The sequence below is a fragment of the Rhopalosiphum maidis genome, chromosome 2, assembly GCF_003676215.2.
Source record: "Rhopalosiphum maidis isolate BTI-1 chromosome 2, ASM367621v3, whole genome shotgun sequence".
NCBI lineage: Eukaryota > Metazoa > Arthropoda > Insecta > Hemiptera > Aphididae > Rhopalosiphum > Rhopalosiphum maidis.
The window spans coordinates 77864070-77888088 of NC_040878.1; the positions used below are offsets into that span (position 1 = coordinate 77864070).

At 39.6% G+C, this 24019-nt stretch overlaps 1 protein-coding gene across 1 annotated transcript; it reads left to right on the top strand.

Annotated features, from left to right (window-relative positions):
* Window positions 1-1886: 1886 nt before the first annotated feature.
* LOC113553158 (neurogenic locus protein delta-like) lies at window positions 1887-21042 on the top strand. Its single transcript, XM_026956334.1, has 8 exons — window positions 1887-2580; window positions 7158-7424; window positions 10303-10360; window positions 13011-13286; window positions 16332-16392; window positions 16927-17251; window positions 17570-18819; window positions 20229-21042. Exons 1-8 carry the CDS (start codon window positions 2521-2523, stop codon window positions 20350-20352), a joined length of 2421 nt encoding a protein of 806 aa, XP_026812135.1. The 5' UTR covers window positions 1887-2520; the 3' UTR covers window positions 20353-21042.
* The last annotated feature ends 2977 nt before the right edge of the window (window positions 21043-24019 follow it).

Below are 24019 nucleotides of genomic sequence, written 5' to 3' on the forward strand. Positions count from 1 at the left end.
TGGCGTAAAGCCCCGACCTTTTTGTTTCAGAATAATTTTTCAGGAGACCGACAACGCGACGCGCGAGTAAAATAATATTATAATATATAGTACACTGCACACAAAAACAATGTTAAATGACATATTATCGTGTCCAACGAATACGGTAATTGCATTTTTAAACTCCACCCGATTTTTTTGTAGGCACACAAACATAGTGATAATTAAACATTCAAATCGTGGCGCGTTGATGGAAAAAAATCGTACCCGCGTGGTCTCAATTTTTCCGATGAAACAACAGGTCCACAGAAGACCAGTAATGAATAAACAATAAAACGCAACTATATACCCATCATATACTTCATGTAACGTATTTGTACGATATAAAAAAATTGTAATAATAATAAAATATGTAAATAAGAATCTGATTCTAGAGAAAAAAATATTACAGCCATATACATGAACACTATAAAAATGTCTTTCACTGTAAAACAAAATAAAAAAATTTTAAACCTAAAACTGCAGTCTATACACCTGTACTATATAGATTTGTAGGTCCGGTTAATTGAACATTTTCAGTTTCCAATTTAATCTTGATATTGACAATTTGCAAGTAGATAAATAATATGTTAGTTATAATAAAAATAGCTAATAAGTAATAACAAAAAAAAAAAAAATTAATAAATAAATTTGTTTACGATGCATGTAATAGAACACAAGACATCATCCGTGCATTGTACATTACACACAATGACTTACCGAACATTCTCAACCCAATTTTTGCTTTAATAACGATTTTGTTCAAATTCTAATTTTTGGCATTTTTAAGTAAATGAACAAACCTTTAAATTGTTCATACCATTTAAGGAATGTCATGACTCATGAGGCAATATAAACTATTTTTCCAATTTTTTTCTACCGTATAAAAATAAACGTCATGATTTTTTTTAATATTGTTATACTTAAATCGATATTATAAAAAATTGTTTCTGAATTATTAAAATGTAGGCCGTAAGGATAATACTAAGAATACATTAATCCCTTAAAAATTGAAAATATGTGTAATATAGAATTAATTATACTAGGACAGTTTTTACAAATTATAAAATGTTAATAGATTAATGTCAATAACTATTGTATAATTATCATAATAGCCTTCATAATTTTTATTTTCCCAATCCATCATCATATTATGAATTATTGCCTTCAGTAGGCATGACACAGAGTTATAAATAGCTCAAATACTACTCTCATGGATACAGGATGATACATAAACATTTTCCATAAAGTCAACTGCTTAACAGTTAATAAACAGGAAAAAATAAGTCAGTGTATATAAGTAGGGCCATAGCCCATAAGACACTCGTTAAATGTCATAAAAAATTCAAGAGCTTAGTAAAATTGTAGTAATAATGAATGTTTTGATATAATTGTTTTACTGACTTCGGTGTCAAAGCGTATCTACCTATTTTTGTTTTTTATTCAGAACTGTTCGAATAATGCACACGGATAATGTACATTAATATAATAATTTATATATGTCGTTTGGCCATCGCGATATCAGTGTATAAATACATTAGGTACGTCTCCGTTTCGGCGGTGCTTGTGGGGGGGAGGGCGCGATTGTGAAAATAATAATAGTAATAATCGTAAAAAAAACTTATTGTAGGTACAATAATAATAACGTATAAGCCCCAAACGCAGCGCAACCACCCCGCGACGAGAGAGGGGTGACTACCGTGTGATCGGCGGCGTGTGTCACCTGGTGCCCGGGGGGGATGGGCGTACGGTGCCGACACCTGGCGGCAGACTGGAAACACGCTCACGCACGGGCACCGCCGCCGCCGCAAGAACGTATCCTCCGGGTCGGACGACGCGGCCGGTATCGTATAATATTCGTATCCGTCACATCGTCAGTCCGCCACTGTCGTCGATCCGCGACCGTTCGATAGCGCTCGTGCGTCTCTCTTATTGCTCCGCGCCGTGTCTCAGTGGTTCGCGTTATCGTAGTTTTTTTCACCGACGACATAAATATTATATTATTTATTATATTGTAATAATAAAATAACATTTGTAACGTAAATTATTATTGTTGAAAAAAAATATTTTTCACTCTTTTATACGATTTGTGTGCACATGAATTATATTATATCATATTTATTTACCTCTCGTCCATTAATCGTGCAGTGTAATTAATTAATTTTATACCTATATATCTATATTATTTATTTATTACTTGTTTAAAAGTGCGTTTTTATCGTCTACGGGTGTTTGCCGACTCCGCGCCCGATTATCAATCGTTGTAGTTATCGTCATTATCAATAATACAAAATAATAATAATCGATCGTGTGCCGCCGTCATCACTGCATTTCGCGAAAGTGTTTGTTCTCTGCGATGCGTTGCGTTCCACGTACTCGCGTTCCGGACAACGTCTAAGTCGGCGGGATATTCGCCGCGTGTTCCGAGAATATAACGAAATATCATTTTCGCGCACACAAGTGTCGCGTCCGTTATCAGTGCGCTGTGCGACGACGACGACCATGCGGTACCGGTGGTGTCTGTATTGCATCGTATGCATCATCACATTCGTCGTTACAAACGTGAGTAGAAAAATCATACATATTATTATTATTATTATTATTATATAATATTGCAAACCGTCTTATTGTGCACATTTTTTTTGCCTTCTTTGTTATTATTATTATATTCCCACGGGGACCACACCGAAAGATTGTTGTTGTCGTCGTCGTCTTTGTCGACGAGGGTCGTGCCCCCTCCTCCACCCACATCAGCGTTATTATCATAATAACGTTGTCCGTCGAGTGACGAAAATAAATCGGACACGAAATCACGTCGGCCGTGGTTGTCATAACTATTATTTCTCCTCATCCCGTGTCCCGCGCGATTCGCTGTCAACCTCAGTCGTGGTATTGTGCGGCGATATGGGTAGGTATGCCAAAAACTCGCTCCGACCACGGGGGCCGACCATCGTCCATCACGGCACGATAAACACGCGACGTTGTCCCGATGATAATGATATTATATCGTAACGCACACCCGCCGTCCCAAACACATTGTCGTCACAACAACAATTAACAATTAATACTATATTATTATTATTATTATCAACAACTATCAAGTACAATACTTACGAATTCCTTTCGTCTCGTCTAGCCGCGGATGATCGTTCTCGTTAAAATCCTCCTGTTCAACGTCAACCCGACAACGGTCCGTATAAAATATAATTAAAACAAAGATGCCCATAACCCGGTTTTTAATAATAATACGGTCCGCTGACATATATACGGTCTCGCGTTCCCCACGCGCTCCGCGTACTTACTCTCCACCTCATCGTCGCCTCGTCGTTCCGTTTTATTTATATCTCTCCCCGTCCACATATATACACATATTACTATCGTCATAACCGAAGTGATACGCGTGTATACGAATAGTGTTGGGTGTATATATATATAATATTATATTTTTTATTTTTTTATAATTATCGCTTTTTCGATGATTTTACGCGCTATGAGTGTTTATGATAATAATAATAATAATATAACCCCATAAAGTCCCTCGTCGTCGGCGCGGCGGTCCATTATAATATTATTGAGTTCAATATTCTATCCATGGTGACCGTCCGGCTAGCTCCAGACTGCAGTTGGAATACGTTTTTATTATCTGTTTATAATTTTAATAATAATAATATAATAGTTATTAATTATTAATAATATCATTATATTATTGTTTGACTCGTGATAACGACGTCGTTGTTGGATATTATTATTATTATTATTATTATTATGAGTACTCAACGTAAGTAATTCCGTCTTTTCTCGGAACCGTCGTTATCGTTGTATGGTTTGAGGGTGAAGAGAGACGAGATTACCTGCCCGCTGATTAGATTTTTCGCCCCCCCACCCCATGACATCGTACAGTTGAACGGTGATTTGTGATGTACCGTCGTCGTGACCATCGCTTGAACGTTGGCTATTGGTTTTGTATTGCGTTCGGAATTATCAGCATAACCGTTGCAGATAATGTTCACTTCGCGTGGTGTGCACAGATAATGAAGAAATGGATAGGCCTTACCCATCGATAATGAAGTGTGCCCGAAGTGAGAGCTATAAGCTATAAAGTGTTATTGAAATATGATTATAAACCAAAAAATATTATTTATTTTAACACTAGAAATTTTCATTGCTAATAAGGTAATAACTAATCACAGTGGTATCATCTAACGTTCTCTTTGGACCACAGACTTCTGTACAACTCTAGATAAGCAACTCGTATCTCAGCTGGAAAATTAAGATTGGTATATTATGTAAATAATAATAATATATACATATTGGGGGAATTTCAGTACGATCATCTTCGTCATTTTTATATCTATAGTTAAATATGTTCCAATCTAAAACATGGCGGGCGAACTTCAACAATTATTACTTTGTAGTATTCGTTTTATTCATAGTTGCTAATCTAATATAGTCAATTATAGAAATCTGTGCTTCGGGCACGCAAACGGAGTCTGTTTTTTGTGTTAAGTGTAAGCTCTTATATTGAGTTATATTTGCTTATAATCGGGGTGATTTATCGCGTCTCCGATTTCTTTATGAATGGTGTCTGGGAAAACCGGGGATCGGAATGTGGGGGCAACGGAATAATAATATAATCATCATCGTTAAATGATAATGTTTAGTCGTAGTCGGCATGCTACCATGACGTCTAGATCGTACTCTCGTTGTGTTACTGGCCCTGCCACGCGGTTGTTGCAAAACGCGAATCGAAAGGACGGCGATGTTGTGTGTATGGAATAAAAAAAAACCGTATTTCGGTATATTTACAAACATGAGTGGCTCTAACAATGAACGCATTACCTAACTTTATTAGAAAAAAAATAAATAAATAAAAAGAAACTTTAAACGTGTCGAGTCATTGGTTATTATTGTTTTTTTTTTTTTTTTTTGTTTGGAATGAATGACTTTTATAAAATGCAGTAACACACTCGCGCGTCTTTAACCTATGTCATGATGTTGTCGGCTGAATAAGACGCGTGTCATCATACAGAATTTAGAGAACGGCGACGATTATAATAATATTATATAGGTACGGACAAAAATGAAATAAAACACATCGGGGGCGCGACGAACTTTGTCGGAAATTAAATAAATAACGATGATGTCAAGAAAAAACTGTGGCTGTAGTATAGTGACAATATAATATATATTATAAGTAATAATATCGTATTGTGGCCGCGGTGTGTTATGTAGGCCATTCGTACACCTCATAGAAAATTGTGATGTAAAATAATAACAACGATCGTTTACTTTTATATTATTATATAGGTGTAATTTACCTTGCGCGCGACGTCTGACAATCGATCGGTTTTTTATGATAATTATTAACGATTCAATCGAGCCGTCGCGGCGTTTAGTAATATCCTACACGATGATATTAGTTTCGCGCTTTAGATCCATTAATTAATTAATAAAACACATCAGAAAAAATTAAATAAAATCGACGAATACATTTTCTTTATAACGGTATACGTATAATACAATGTCGTAAAACGTGTACGATTTGTTATGCGGTTAATTACCCGAACCCATTTAATGGTTTACCTATACCATGGTTGGTATATATACCGCCGCCCAGCGCCACGATCTGCACGGGAATTTCTGGTTTTCTGGTCTAACATAATAGTAATAATAATAATATAATATGGCAATAATAAAACATACGATATTATGCCCAATAAATTACGATTACGCGTCGTTATTTGCACACACACACCTCTCTATAATATAAAACGATCAAAACCAGAAAAATGCGTACCTACTACTGCCGTCGTCGCGTTTTCCAACCGGCCCCATATTATTGTGGTGGCGTGTGTGTGTATGTGAGATCGTATATCGTAGAAATGCGCTTCGTACAGGACACGCACGCACGCACCTACCTATACATATATTATGTGCGAGTCTACACGACAATAATAATATAATACTCGGCACGTAATAAAAGTATGGTTACAGCCGAGATAGCGCCGCCACCGCGATATATTATCATCACGCGCGTCGACGACAATTTTTTTCACCTACATATGTATTACGGTCGACAAGGGTTCCGTGTGTATGTGTAGAGTTGTAGTTTCACACCGACTAAGAGAAATAAAATTCGCATGTTCTCGGACGTTTCGCGTTTTTTTAGAACGCCACTTCGTATATTATACGCGATATTAATATTCTATCGACCGTTGCCCGTCGGGGATTTCGTATCGGCAACTTTTCCAATACCGAGACACGCGCGGAAGTGCACGACAGTTAGTATCTTTCGTAGTGCCAATAATTTATTATTGTTATTTGTGACAGGTCCTAAAGTGTATGCCATCTTTTTTCGAAAATGTTGGCTCCCGGACCTCTTTCTTTCTCTGCTGCCAAGTGCCAGTCCATTGCTTACTAAGTAGATCCTTTGTGGTTTATTTTTCTGAAAAAAAAATCGTCCTTTCCGAATAAAAAAAAATTTCCAGAACTGTTGTCACATAACACGTGCGACCTTTGAGTTACTATCTTCACAGGTCTCTCACAGCATGCGACCCTCATCACCGTCACCGTCGTTATATTGATATCCTCAGGCCACACGCGTACGTGGTGTACAGGACATTCCGATTTAGGAGTCGTGCTTTCACCCATTGTTTTGGCCCGTGCCGCCGCGGCCGTCCTTTGAGCGGAGACGACCTTTATATCTTCTCGTCAACGTCACCACCACCTGTCGACGCGCGTCGTATCTGCCGCCAAGCTCGTTGCGCATAATATATAACGACGTGGGCCGAGTAGGTACGCGTTTTCCTTGCATTATTATTATGCCGACATTATTATTTTAATATTATTGTACGCGCGTATTCTGTTTTACCCGTTGGGCGTTAACGTCGGTGTCGTCGTCACTCGTCGATTGTGAAAAACGATTGCGAGCTCTCCTCCGCGCGTATACACCGCATAAATATAATGTGTGTGACAGTGTGACACATACCTATTATTATTATTATTATTATTATTATAACCGTTCGTTTTCGTACGGTAGTCGCGTATTTTCGCGTGACGATATGTCTGTTGCTTGGAAAAATAAATAAATAAGTAGTATGCTAATAGAATTTAATGAAATATCTATGTTGTTTATATAGGTGGGTTGCAATGGCGTGTTCGAACTGCGGATAAAATCGTTCAGCAATGAGCTGGGCCGAGAAGCTTCGGGTCTGTGCTGCGGCGGTGTGTGCGGCACGCCATGTCGGACAAAGTTCCGGGCGTGCCTGAAACATTACGAGACCAACATAAACGTTAACTCCACGTGCACGTTTGGTGACGTCGTCACTCCCGTGCTCGGCGAGAACAGTCTGACTCTACCGGCCAACGCCACGCCAATAGCGTTCCACTTCAATTTCACATGGCCGGTAAGAATACACTAAAACTTTATAGAAATTGCAATTATGTCCTAAAATGTTTAATAAATATACACTTTTAAAATGCATTAAATAAAACTAATATAAATAAACATATTATTATAGTTATACAAAGTCTTTAAATTTTAACAAACATTCTTCATTGAAGTATATCGTTTGACTGGGGATATAATACAATAAAATTCCGGTTAGGTTCTTGATATAACATTTTATTGATATCAAATATTCGAGAAGATTTCAAAAACATTAAATTTAATTCATTAGACAAGACGTGAGAAAAATTATACCAAAATCACGATTTTTTTACGTCAGTTACCATTAAAAGAATAATGAGCATTTAAATCTTAACCCTATCTCAAAGCAACCATATATCTCGTTGCTCCAATGTATTGTTGAGGTACGTGTATTATACGTGTGTATAATACGTGTACGTACGTACACGACGTTTCCGTGCGCAAACACAATAATATAATATCATACGGAACAAGGAAGAGGAGGTGGCGGCGACAGTCTTGTGCTATAATATTATTGTCGTTCGCTTCCTCCTTCGTCTCGCCACAGGAAACCTATAATATTATATTATTCCGGAGGGATAAGATAAATGGGATCTACGTATACACACACATACGTATTGTAAGCGCCCGCACACACATGACACACACACACACACACACACACACACACACACACACACACTACATACTATTATATTATATAGCATATGTGCGCATAAATATTCGAGAGATTGTCTTGTCCTGTTTTCCAACAAAAGGGTTGACCTGCTCTGGTATATGACTAGGTAGGTATCCGCCGTCGGGGTTCATCACGCTGGATTACTGCAAAAGATATATTATATTACTGTACCATCGCATGTTTGTATGTTATATGTTTTTTCCAGAAGCCTTTTCTTTTGTGCGCCGCACCCTGTCCTATACCTATACGTATTTAACGTATTATGTGCGCGTTTAGGGGTAGCGGAATCGGAGATAATAAATCCTCCCCGGCGCGGCTGCGGACCGTTTTACCGTTACGTCCCGGGGAGAGACCTTAACCTTCAAAAATGCTAACAACGGACGGGAGAAAAAAAACCCTTTACGAGGCGCGTACATAATATTATAATAATGTGCCCGTGCGATTTGGTGCGGCGCAGATACCCAGGGAGTGTGAAATCAAAACCTGTCAGGAACAGTAGAAATTATGGGAGTTTTTTTCCCCGTTCTCGTAATATTCTTCGGACATATATTATATATAGGTAGAATACACGATAAACACACTGGGAACTCAAACTGCTGTTCGTGTATTTCTCTGTACATTCGATGTCATAAATACCAGTTTCGAATATTGTATGTTATGTTAAAATCGCTCCCGTTTTATTATTTTTTTTATTTTATTTATTTATACATATACGTTTGATTTTTTTTAATTAGATCTTATCACGCACTATTGATTAAAACTGGTTTTATTTCGTGCTAGAAAATTAGTAGCTCTCCTTGGACGGAACGCCTACTCGTTAAAATCACGATTTTTCGTTAGATTAAACAATTCGACGTGTACATAATAGATATCCGCTTAAAGTTCGAAAACTTTGCATGAGGGAGGATTAACTGCTGCTGCATCAATGTGACTCATGCGTGTCATCTCACTGGGGAAATAATACACTACGGCATTGCGGTCCATTTGGTGTTCGGGTAGTGGAAGCTGACCGATTTCCACGGGGAGTTGTGGAAGCCGGAAGGGGTGCATTTGTTATAATGTAATAATATATATATATATATATATTATATATATAGACAGAAATCGATAAGCTTATATTATGCGCTTCGTGTCTCCCATATGGCACAAATTCAGATGCTTATTGCCACTGCGCGTCTCTATTCGATCATAATAATAATAATAAATAATAATATAGTACACACGGAAAACGAGTTCGAGTACGTTACGATATTTTTTTCTTTCTCCCTGATCTGGTGTGTCAGTCAGTCAGTCTGTTGGCGCTACTTTTTTTCTGTTCCTCCTTTGAAAGTCATCATCGTCTACAACTATAATACAGGTGGATATTTTAATTGGTTCGGAAATATTTCGAGATTACCTGTCACACGACTGGCAATTAGAGGGTATCCGATTGTTAAAATAATTGCGGCTGCGCGCGATGGGCGTGTGTTGTACGGACGAATAAAAATTAATCGATCTTTTCATTATTGGAATTATTATTATTAGGATCTCCTTTACCTGCAGACTGCTGCTTGTCAATGCACCTCTCTCTGTGTATAATAATAATAATAATAATAATAATATGTGAGAAAGGATAGGTTTTCTTCGTTATTTTTATTGTCCCGAAACAAACCTCGGAGAATCACAATAGTTATTTCAATACTATATATGTATACTACTACTTCAAATAAGCCCACTATATAATATTATATACTATCGTTATATCATCATTATTATTATTTTTTATGGTCGTCTGCTGCGGCGCGCGGTACACGCCAAACCGACGACGATTGTACTCCGTCAACAGTTTACACGATCAAAACTAGATACACTAACATTGTTCTTGTATGCGGGCTATTTCTGTAAGCAACGCGATTAATTACTTGATTTTTTTTTTTGCATAATTTACTCCAGTATCGATTTATAATCGAAAACGCCTACCCTAATGGTATTTCGTGATAATAATAATGATACTACAAATTATTAAATATGCACGGGTCTTGCTATAATTATTATAATATGACTTTACCCCACTTAGTTTAAACGCTAGTGCATATTATAACAAAATATTATTTATGTGATAATCATGTAAAGTCGTAAAAAAAAACTCTCGTTTTAAAAGGTTTACGTTAAATTATGTCTTTTTGTTTGTTTACAGGGTACGTTCTCACTCATCGTGGAAGCGTGGCACGAACCGTCGTCGGCGAGAAATTCAGGTACATATTATATTATATTTTTTAACGATAACGAATCGGTTTGCTTTAGGTACCGAACATAACACTTCCTACCCACGTATTACGTCTTATTTTTACGATTATCTGGTGCGCGCTTGGCCGCGTGTGATCTCTTATACGATCGTATACATAATATCATTATTATTATTATTATGCGTCGTAGGTAAATGTCGAAAAAAATATTATGTTTCTGAGTCAGTAGGGTCGTCTGTGTTGTGTGTGTGTGGGTGTGTATGTGCAACGTATATACCCAGAAACCCTATACACTCCGCACACCCTCGAAATATATGTGTCCTACCCTTCTGTACAAGTCACAAACAACACCTGTTCGGTGTATCCGTTTTCCCACGAGTCGTACGCGCGCACATTTATATATTTATATACGTATAATATAATATACGCGTATGTATTATAGTAAAATCGCGGCCATTCGCGACCTTGGGCCCCGCCGTGTTCCATTCATAAAAACACGACATTAAATCGACAAGTCCGTAAGCGCGCTGGCACTGCACGACGACGACAAAGATTTGACACAAACTACTCTTGTGAATTTAAATGTCTTAATTACCTACTCTTATTTCCGGTTCGGCTCGGCTGTTTTATATTAACGACGACCGGCACAATAATAATAATACTAATATACGTCGTCGTCGTCGTGTATAGTATACGGCACATGTGAAAACACATTTTATCGTTTATATAATAATAATAATAATAATAAAATATCGTGTACTACTCCAGTGGTGACTCAAACGCCGCCGCTCCAAAGTGACTTATCGACATCGTCGTGCGTTATGATAAGATCCGTATGGTGGTGTCTGTTTGTGCATCAATATTTATTCTGGAAAAAAGCGTAAACGTTTAAATTTTTTTACGATTGAGTAATATATTATTATTATTACATAATTTTATATTATTATATATACTGCTGCAGCGTTGTTTATTTATCTTTGTTTGCTATATAGCGGCGGTAAATGAAAAATAAAAACTCCGGACGCTTGTGGGTGGGGGGAGGAGAGGTTGTGTGTGTATGTGTTGGCTCCGTCCCCGGTACATAGGTACGTTCCAGTCGTTTCGAATAGAGTCCTGTGTATGTGTATAATATAATAATTCTCTGGATTTTTTGGTGCGACGAAATCATGGGAAGAAATTGTTTGGCTCGCGAAACGGCGAACGTCGTCGGACGAAATCGAAAAGGGTGGCGGCGTATATACACAATTATTCTTAAAATTCATCTCGCGTATGCGTATAATGTATAAATATATATAGGCGCGCGCGTTCCCGTGTTCTTTTGTGTGATTTGTGTGTGCCTGTTGGACAAAAAAAAAAAAAGAAGAAAAAAATGCATGTCGTATTCTTCGCTGCGGCGGCGGCAGGGTAATCGCGAAGCGCATAAATTTCAACGCTTTTGTCGTGGAATAAAATCCGGACCAGACGTCGTCGACGGGAATTCTTTTCTTTTTCTACCCGCTGCTGCTGCTGTCGCTATCGCATGCAGCCGCCGAGAAGCCGCTCCTCGTAGTTCCCTCCCCCGCCACCCTTTTTCAGATATATGTGCGTATTTTATAATAGTCCTTTTATTTCGTCGTTTCTCGGGTTTTTTTTTTTTTTTTTGTTTTTCCCGTTTTGATCCCGAGCCAAGCAAGCCCCGGGCCCCGCGGGTGTCTCATCCCCGCGAGATATAAAATACGACGGGTCCAGAAATAATCTCGTCACGGAAATATATACGGAAATCGTTGGAAATAATAGGAATTCCGGGCGCCCGGAAACGTTTATGTAGGTACCGAAAATAAAACGTCGTCGTCGAGGATGCTGCGTACAGTGTTGACACCGAAAACGCGTCATTTTCGAAATATTTCCATTATTATTAATATAAATATATAATACCCGTAGCCGACGCCGCCGCCGCGTGGCTTATTGGAGAATCGAAATCACTTTGTTGTTTGTGCTGTATTGGCTCTTTATTATTATTATTCCATTTTATTCGGACGTTAGAAACGGCCGAAGAAAACGGTAGGCACGTAGCATTCATACAGTGTGTGTGCGTGTGTAAGTATTATGCGCGCGCGCGCGTGTGTGTGTGTGTGACCAATTGTTGGGCGGTGGGTGACCGTCTTATTCTCCCACGGTGCCTCTGCCGACGTGTCTGCCGCGTTCGTCCGCCGGCGCCTCCTCCCGTTCGTCGTGTACACACACACACACACACACACACAACGAGCTCGCTCGCACATATATATGAGAACCGAATACTTTTTACACACGACACATTGTTTTATTGAACATATTTTTATGTATTATTATTATTATTAGGTCTGAGAGTTTGTACTCTAAAAAATCGCAAAAGATTCATATAAAAAAATAAAATGCTTTAAAATAATGGATTGCTAATACATTTCGTACGACAACTATTTACGTCCACTTCAACAATTAATCGTGTAAAATTCAATAAAAAAAATTTATAGTAAAATTTATTAGTACCTTCTAAAACACGTTTCTCACTTACGGTGCAACATTTTAAGACACCGGATAAAAAAAAACGTATTACATCATAATCTCAATCCAAATTTAATAATATTAATTACTTTTTAATTTATGTATAATTTAATTGACGCTTTTTTTTATTTATCGGCAGGAACGACCAACGGTTCTGCTCTGATCACTCGGATCACGGATCAACGATTCCTAAAACTCAGCGACGGATGGGTACAACAGGAGTACGCCGGATCGACCGGCGGCGTCCGTTCGCGACTCGTATACGAGCACAGGGTCCGATGCGAGGACAATTATCACGGCGATGGGTGCGCCAAATTTTGCCGGCCTAGGGATGACAACTTCGGACATTATCTGTGCTCGGACGACGGCGACATGATATGCATGCCAGGCTGGACGGGCAGCTATTGCAGCAAAGGTACGTCTTTATCTCGTTGTATAGTTCGAGTATATTATATTGTTGTAACTATGGGGACGACGAGTTCTCGAAGTCTCAAACGATTTGAGCACTAAGTGCAATATACTGTTTTTATTTCTCATAATAATTCTCATGGTATAATTTTGTTTAAAATTAAAACGGATTAATAAATAACGTGTATACGTTTAATAATAATTGAAAGTTCAAAAATCGAAGTTCGACCCATCCCTAGACACATAACCCGTGTTGTTGAGCGAGCGCGCGTTTAAATTATTTTAATGTTGTTATTACGAACGCGCGTTTAGTCATATAGCGAGACGGAGGCGTGTTTTCGTCGGTCGTGTATTACCCTCCTAGGACGATTAGGTATAAATACGGGCGGCGCATTTTTCGTTTCGAAATTAAATTTGTTGTCGGGGAGTAACTAATTAAAATTAATAAAAAGGGAAAACATATTACATTATGATTGCGTGGACGCGATTTCATTGTTTTGCCTTCTAACACAACACCGATCTTTATATTTATAATATTATGTAATAATATGCGTTTTAATACGTGTGTCCGATGATGATAATAATAATAATAATAATAACGAGATAATAGGTTGTACCCCGCTCGTCGATGACGATAATAATAATAATAATAATAATAATGGTATTACGAAGTGGGAGGAGGAGAAGGAGGAAAATTGTAAAATTAACCGTGCCGTGCAGCAGTGGTAGTGTCCGGCATGCGTTTTATATGTATTATGTATAATTTATCGGTATCCGATGATGATGATGATGATGATGATGATGATGATGAGTGGTGTTGTAGTCGTCCCGTCCATCGCTGGACGGGCGACGGGCCGCCGCTGCCGCTCCGGTCAACCTTCCGTCGCGCGGATTCTCGTCGTCGTCTCGGCAGTAGTAGTAGTAGTAGTAGTAATATTAATAGTAGTGAAGAAGTAGTAGTAGTAGTAGTAGTAGTAGTAGTAGTAGTAGTCGTAGTAGTAGTCGCCGCCGCCGCCGCCGCCGTCGTTGCCTTGCCAGTCCTTTTGTGCACGGGCAGTGGTGGTTCCGTCTCTCGGACACGCCGCCGCTCCGGTAGTCCTCCAGGTTCCCACGGTAACGTTCGTTCCATAGCTATGGGCTTCTCTCGCGCGCCGTGTGTGCCTGTCAGGTTGTTATGCGCTCAGTGGTTCTCAAACGGGCGGCCGTGGCCGCGACCGACCGGCATACATACCTCGACGCCGCCGCCGATCACAATCTCTTTTTATATTACGCTCCTTTTGTTTTACACACGAATAATAATAATAATAATAATAAAAAATACCGTACGAGCACATGACTCACATCGCGCGCGACAGTTTTTTTTTCTTATACGCGTACGCGTGGAATACGTTATTAATATAATATATTACATATATAGGAAAAAATGTATTATTTATGTGCGACGTTAATAAATCACGGCCGACGACAACGACGACGACAATAATTACATATTCGGTATAGGAGTCGGTTGGGGTGGCGGCGGTGGTAGAGGGGGCGATGACGAGGCGAACGGCTAGTTTTTACGAGCGAATTTCGGTCGCGTTTTACGACTCTTTCTCGGTCCCGCGGACAGGCGGTAGCGGCGGCGACTACGATTTATTGTAATCATTTCCGACCGCGTCTTTAATCGGATCGTTCCGCCGATTGATTTGGTCGTCGTCGTTTATGTGGTTTTTGGGCGAAAATTATTTAATTTTATTCCGCACGGTCTCTGCACGCAGTCAACTGACGATCGAAAGTTTCCGACCACTGGGGCTACGTCCGCTGCCGCACACGAGTTCTTATAACCGGTGACACAATAATCATATACACACACACACACAGACGAGCCGGAGAGATAGCCTGTAATTACACGGTGGGTATCGGTTACCCGCCGCCGCCGATGTCGGTCCCGATCGCTTCGCCCGCTCCGCCGCCGTCGACCACCAGAACCGTTTATACGAACGATTATTAAACGCCATTGTTTCTGTATATCCAGTTACCGGTTTTTGTTTTTTATCCTTCTCTCTCTTTCTCTATCCATCTCCGATTCCTTCCTCGTTTTATTTACTTATATTATATATATATATATATGTGTGTGTGTGTGTGTGTGTGTATAATGTGCATTTATATTATATATTATATTGTATTTCTCTCCCGCGATCGCGGCGGCGGCGGATCCCACAAGAGAGTAATTACGTTTCAGAACCCGTGCAATTTGTCGCCATTCATAACGTTTGGAAACAAGATCAGCAAACACAGATATATATATATTATATTATTCATGTATAAAAATTCTTGCCGACCGGTCACGAAAATCGCATTAAGTCTCACCGGCGCGGGCGCGCGTTATCCCCCGCCACCGCTAACATTCTTGGCTGCTTTATATGCTCGCAATCGTCGTCGCCGCGTACTCGCAATATCACCATATCACCATCACTATACCTATTGCGCTTGTATTTTATACATTCGTATGTTATAATATACGTTTTAATATTTATATCATATTGGTACCTCCTATTTTATTATATTATTTTAATTTTTCTCGGCCGCGATTTATCGCGTGTTGGCCGCCCCGCGTTTTCCCAGCGGGGAACAATAGTGTCCGCTGCACACATACACATACGGGGTGCTGTGCTGCAGTGTATTTACTAGTTCTGACATAACAACAAAAACCCATTGGCCCCGGGGTGGCAGCTGCAAAACGCGCTTGGCGACCACTTGTCCCCCTGCTCTGCAGCGGCAGTGCGTATTAACTGCACACACGCCGAAAAACCATCCGCGCGAGCCCCTCGTCGAGGCGGACAACATCTGCCGGGTTCCGGTTTCGCCACTCCCGGCTCGGGGTAAAATAAAAAAAAAAATTGAATATAAAGCTCTCCTGCAAACGAAATACACATACTGATATATATATACCCCCGCTTTACACAACGCGTAATGCACCGAGCATTATTGAATATAATGTGTATGGAAAATTTTTTTTAAACGTTTTGAATTTTGAATTCAATTTTTATTTTTATTTTTTTTTTTACAGCAATCTGCGCACCTGGCTGCGACGAGAAAAAAGGAACGTGCATGACTCCAGGAACCTGCCAGTGAGTATAATATTATATGTATAATATACCTACTGCAAACCTTTTATATATAATATAATATAAACATACGAGTCCATAAGTCTTCTTTATATGCTGTCGTTTTTCCATTTTATACATGTATATCTATATATGTATATATATTATTAGTATTCTTTTTTTTTTCGAGTCGGTAATTAAAAGTCTCCGACTGGTTCACGGCCATCCATATATCCGACGACCTTAACCCCAGCACCTCTCCCACATAACCGGTCACCGTCATATATATACACTATCGTTCCTGTTGTTTATTTATGGATCGATCGTGCTGCGGCTATTTATCTGATTCAATCAGCGCGCCGAGAATATATAATATTTAAACGTTATTTCCTCCGCGTCTCTCGAACTCCCCTGCTCCATCCCCGCTCGTCGCGAACCTTCATCTAGTCACCGCCGCCCCCGCCTAGCCCACCAAACTACGATTCGTACCTGCACAACCAGCATCAAAAACAACGACAATTGCTAAAAACTTGTGTTTTTTTCTCTTCTCCTTCGCAGATGTCACGCGGGCTGGACGGGAGCCAGATGTGACCAGTGTCAGATATATCCGGGTTGCGTGAATGGTTATTGCCAAAAACCGTGGCAGTGTTTGTGCAAAGAAGGATGGGGTGGCATGTTTTGCAACCAGGATTTGAACTACTGCACCAACCACGCGCCATGCAAGAACGGCGGCACGTGCTTCAACACGGGACAGGGCCTGTACACTTGCTCATGCGCCCCCGGATATTCAGGTCCCGAGTGCAACGTCGACTTGGGACTGTCCAGCAAACCAGGAATGGACTGTTCCACCGGACTAACATGCCTCAACGGCGGCACGTGCAAGGTAAGCATCGAATTATTTGTGTTACCTATAACATTACCGCATAATGTGCCAATCAATTTTAGATTAAATTAAATAATTTTCAATTTCTGTTGTGTTACACGTAAAATAAAGTTATAATATTGTTTATAACTTATAACTTATACAGAAAATAAAAATGAAATCTATTATATCGTATATCCATATAAGTGCACTCTATAAATATAAAGGGTTGTTATTAATTTTACTGCCGTCCGCTGTCCATTGGCGCAATGAATAAAATTCGCATATTATTATAGTATCCGGTTCTAATGGTAAACGTTTTGTGTATTGTTTCCGCAGAAAACCGGATCCGTCTCTAGCTGCGCGTGTCCCAGCCAATGGAAGGGCGTCAGATGCGAGACATCCACGCAGCCGGCTTGTACGAGTTCGCCGTGTGGAAACGGTGGCACTTGCGTCAACACCGCTAAAACCAACAACAACGGAACCGGAACCGGTAGCAACAACAACAACAACAACAACGGCAACGGGTTCGTGTGCCATTGCCCGATCGGTTTTTCCGGACCGACCTGCCACCAGACGACCAACCACTGTCAGCCGGACCCCTGCCGAAACGGGGCGACGTGCGTACCAAGCAAAGACAGTTCCAGCTACACTTGCAAATGCGCGCCTGGGTTCGCGGGGGCCCACTGCCACTTGCCCGACCACTGCCAAAAGAACCCTTGCCTGAACGGAGGGACGTGCCAGGCGCAAGCCGATGGTTACCGGTGCCAGTGCGTGCCCGGGTACGTCGGCGACCTATGCCAGAGCGTGGTGGACTATTGCGTGGCCAAGCCGTGCGCCAACGGCGGTACGTGCGAGAACCTGAAGAACGACTTCCGGTGCGCATGCCGGCCCGGGTTCGGCGGCAAAGACTGCAGCCGGTACGTCAACGAGTGCGTACAGTCGTCACCGTGTGCAAACGGCGGAACGTGCGTGACCACCGGCGGAGGAGGCGACGGAGGTTTCAGGTGCGAGTGTCCAGCCGGTTACACGGGTGCCAATTGCACGGACGAACGGCCGACCACGCTGGGCGACCGGTCCAAGCACGTGTCCGCGGTGGTGCAGGAGCAGCCCGAGATGGTGCAGGCGTCCGTCAACGGCGTGCTCATGGTGGTGCTGTCCGTGTCCGTGCCAGTGGCCGTGCTGGCCGCCATCGCGGTGGTGCTGTGCATGAAGAACCGCCGGCGCCGCGACCAGAAGAAGGCCGACGAGAACGCGAGAATGCAAAACGAACAGAACTCAATACACAGCGTGGCCAAGCTGGGCGACCCTCACGTCATCAGAAACTCGTGGGACCCGCTGCCGGCCGCGGCCCGAGAAAACGTGTACTCGGAACCGCTGTGCTTCGCCGCGCCCAACAAGATGCAGCAGCAGCCGTCGCTGACGCCGGCCCAATCGTCGTCGTCGCTGCAGAGGCAGAAGCTGCTCAACACCGACAGACAAAACCGGATGTCGTTCAAGGAACAGGACGCCATCAACGCGTTGGACCGCAGAATATCGGTCATATCGGTCGACTCGGCCGCCGTCAACCAGTGCAACAACACAAATAAGTAAGCATCACCATATAATGTATTATAATATATTTTTATAATAAGTAATGATATCGTGGTATACGCTGATGGCTGTCACTGCTTAAACTCGGGAAAGGGGAGGGGACTCGCGTTGAAAAAAATTAAAGAATAACGAAGTAATTTCTTAAAAATTAAGTATCGATAAACTATATACATTCAGCAGATCGATTTCATAATCTTAAGCGTATTGTGCTCCTCTATTATTCAAACGATATTGTAAACTTTCATCGACAACATTACATAAGAGTACCTAATCTGAAATCTTCAAATAAAAAAAATGACGGTTTAACGTGTAGCAAATATATTTTTTAAAACCAGTTTCAAGGGAAAAAAATCTTCTCTGTTATTTTTTTATTTTATTCTCTCATGATGATGATGTCTTATTTATAATTCTTCTTTGTCATTCATATGAAACGATTTCGGGGGCATATATATTATATTATAAGCTCGTCATGTTTCAACATTTTTTAGTACTATATATATATATATATATATATGTGTGTGTGTTATGTGTAAGTAGTCCGAACCTTATGCGGTCGTAATGACACACGTTTTGACGATGAGTTCCCCAAACCTCCCGAGTCGAATACTTCCCGTGTATGACGTTATCGTTTAACAATAAAGCGTAATGCACATATAATACATATATAGGTACGCACGTGAGCAAGCGTGTGTTCTCCGGACCTCGAGTAATGCGCGTCTCTGCGACGTACTTTACTCGTAGGTATATTATTATATATTTTGTATATCTGCTTTAACAAACGTCTCGGCGGGGCGCGGTGGTAACGTGTCCGAATGTGTGTATATAAAACATATTGTATTATAATACTGACGACGGGTATCTATTGTATCGGCCGAATACAATATTGTATTGTCGTATTATTACGTGTGTGAGGTCTTAATGTTGCGGCGGCGGAATGTCTTGATAGCGCGTCAGCATAGGTACAAAATAATAACATAATGTGTGTATCTACCTACCTACTTACTATATTACTACTAGCCCAATATTGCAGTTACATATGGGTATATAGTATAATGTATAGAAGTGTGTTTGATAGACACAATTATTATTCGTCGTCGTCGTCGTCTGGTACAGCCGCGATCCGACGATGAATGTGTTGATGACTAGGCGCAAAACGACAACGGGGTAATAATAATAATAATAATAATAATAATATATTATTAATATTATATTATTATATTGTCGAGGACTTCATTTATATCAGCCCGTTACACTGTGACTTGACACAACTTCGTCGCCGCCACGCCGCGTCTTTACTCATATATTATAATATTGTACCTGCAACAGAATAATAATTGTATTATTATGTCTGCACGCCATCCAATAGACGTATTTATTAAGTTTTGGGTTTGTTCTTCTGTTTCAGCGAGGTATCGCCCGTCAAAGCTCACCACCACTATCATCGCAACATACACCAGCAGCTTCAGTACGAAAGAGCGGCCGTGAAATCGATGATTTTAGACCAACACTCTTTCGCCACACAAGTTTAGACTGTTTATTAAGTTATATATATTATATATATATAAATATTTTTTTTAAGTAGACTTCTTGATGAATCTGTCAGTCCATTTTTTTTTTTTGACCCTCTCAATTTGTATACACACTACACACACACACACACACACACTTCGAAAATGACTGGCTTACGCCATAATATTACGATTAGACTACATATACATATATCTATTTCTCTAACACCCTCATCTAATTCCGCCATACCCCCACTAACATTAATAACTATTATCCCCTCTCCGCCGTCGTTAAAAGAAAAAAATTTCGACAACTGAAAAAAAAAGAAATGTATTCTAATCTCAATCAATATATCTATTTATATATATATGTATATATATAATATACCCATCATATTAAAAATTAAAAATAGAGCCAGGGTGATGATCTCTAAGGCGTTGTGATCGTTTTGTTGTTGTTAATCATATAATTATAAGTATTATTATTAATTTAATTAATGTGTCGAACAAAAAAAAAAAAAAACATGTTCCTGTTATTTAATCCCTAAGTCATTATTTTGTAGTTTTTTATACGACTTTTTTTTGTGCGAGTCTTTAGGACGAATTATTTGTTAAACATTAATGTAATAATTAATTAAAAGTAAAAGCGTTGTCAGACGCGTATTATGGTATATATATTATATATATATATATTACACGCATTATACATATATATATCGTAATCGTGTAAGACAAAAATTATACTTAAGTTTTTTGTACTGTATTTTGTAAAAAAAATAAAACCTAATTCTTCGTTTGTATATTATAATATCGGAAGTGTAAATAAGTTAAATTACAATTCTAAACAACGATCATTTATTTTTCGTCAGTGAATAAATTTGTTAAATTGACTCATTTAAATGTTTTTAAATATATTATTGTTGTTCCTTTGTTAATAAATGATTGTTTCAAATGATTAAAAACAAAAACAAAATAAAAACCACTATATTATTATTATTATTATTATTATATCGTCATTACCGTATCGTTTCCTTTCCCGATTGACCGTTGAGGTTTCGTCGTGCGGTGCGTTCTCTTGTCCGCGGCGGTAACGATGAATATGCCCGGGACACGTGCGCCAATCGGCTGCGGTCTGCGGAGTGATGCCGTTTTCGCAACGGGTGCCCACATACACAAAGAATAATAATGATATATTATAATATTATTGTATATTTATACTATTATATAGTGTAGGTAACCGGTGACCGCCGCGGGTATCGACCGCCAGTAAAATAATGTATATAATATAATATATTAATATATCTCGTGCGATATCTATTCGTATCTGCTGGTCGGAACGTGCGGACAAACCGTAAACGTATAATAATAATATAAATATAACATTGGTACGTAAGTACTACCACTGTACGGTACCCGTCGTCGCACCGCAATTGGATTTATTGAATCGAAAAAACCTCAGAAACGAATTACCGGTGGCCGCCGACGGACGACCATCGTTCCGATACAACATATACGCGCGGGTCATACGATGTATATACATACGCGATACGCCGCTGCACGTCTTCGATTTATTACGAATATATTATCATCGTAATATAATATAATATTATTGTTATAAATCTATAAGCGATCCGTTCTCAGACCGCAGACCTCCAGCCATATATATATTTATGCGATGCGTACCTATAGGTACGCTTACGGCGGCAGTCCCGTGCCCACGTTTAACCGGAAGTTTTCTTCGAAAATGCATCGCACCGCACACAAGAGATGATCGATTGCGGTCGACCGCGGAGGAGAGTGGCTGGCTTCGTTCTCTTTTCGCGGTGCGATCGACTCGTGGTATATAATATAGTGTCTGTCTCCCATCCGGAACGACGTTTTATGTGTGGGTAACATGCGCGCATTATATAATATATAATAGGGTCTCCGTCGGGGAATTTAACGGAGACGAGAGTTGCACTATATATATAGAAGGGCCGTATTGAGCAATTCGTAATGAATTTTAGTTAAACCTATACCGTATTAATGTGACAGAACATTTTAGAAATAATACTAATAGAATAGCAGTATAAAATATAGTGAAACTGTCCTAAATGCCGGACACTGTCGGTCACCGAAATACTGTCCTCCGACAGTGTCCGGTATATTAAGCGTGGGGGGGGGGTGAAAATGAACATTATCAAAATAGCTACATAAAATAAATAATATGAACATAATGTATATTTGTATTGTTTTTATGTGTGAATATACATGTATGTATTATTATTTAAAACAAAATCGATTACCGAACGAGACGAGTATAGACGACCATAACGGATAAGATCAACTATAGATAAATAGTATATTATAATAATTTTTTAAATTTACATTGCAAAAAATAAATTTGAATAATAATTACGATAAAAATTATCATTTTATCAAAATCTACCCATAAAAGTGTTCGTTATTTAGAATGTCCCATTTTTGAGGTTTGCCTACAGATAAGTTGTGAAAATGTTCCCGTTCCCGAAATAATGTTCTGTATAGGTGTAGCTTAAGAGAGATTTCCCTGCATAGGTGCATTTAATATATTATACCCACGACCTACCTAATACATTAATATAGACTCATGGCAGACCTTCACCATCGACACCTAACAGATTCGTTGTTATCGTGTACAATGATGTATCATATTGAATTTAAATTTTAAACGTCAATTACAGTGACTTAACCCAACATACTCAATGGCACTTGCCATACAGCCTGTTTCCTCATTTTTATGATAGATTTTCAAAAAGAAAATGTTTTCATTAATAATTTTTATTAATTGTTTGACGTTTGTAAATACGAAGTCTCGGGTACACACCCGCTGTCGTTATAGTCGTAAGCCTGCAGTTCTTCTCCTAAACTCGAATAGGTAATGTACCTATTTAGTGCCTAATGGTGTGCCCTGGACTTACTAGTATAATATAAATACAAAGATATATTGAGAGAGTGCAAGACGACCGTTTCTTGCGGAGAGAGACAAAAAAAATCGTCTAAATTTAGACGGCCCTCTGTGGCGCAGATTCCAGCGACGATGACGATATCGTCATCGAAAATAGGAATTTCGACAGATCGATAGTTGGAACGATACCAGATATAATACACAGAGAAGACCGCACGAATATGGTGTCTATTATATTATAATTATATATCATGTACAACGTATATCGCATTTTCCGGTGACTGCGTATTATAATAAATTACACTTCAAACGAATTTTGGTAGTGAATGTTATGGTTTCCCAAGTCCAGACAACCGCAGAGAAACGGAAGAATTCCAAGACGACTATACAGTCTGCTGCAGCTAGCTAATAACCGATGAGTTCAGCGCGAAAACTGTCGTCGAAACATGTCACCGCGTTTTACGTATAATCGTGTTATTATATAATATTAATAGATACATCACGCCCATCTACTATTATCAGCGATGCTGCGATCGCTGGTGGTTCTTTACTCAAAGCCGCCTAGTCTATTCCAAGGAAACCGGGCCTAACCTCCGCAATATGTTCTCGCTTATTTTTGGGCGGAAATAGTTTATAGATTGACACATCGATGTATCTTCTTTTGAAAGCATACGTTAGCAACAAATCGGCAAAGTAATAAGTACAGCGAACTAAATCAAAATATTTTTTGTAATTCGCATCGTGTTGTAAATGTTATAATGA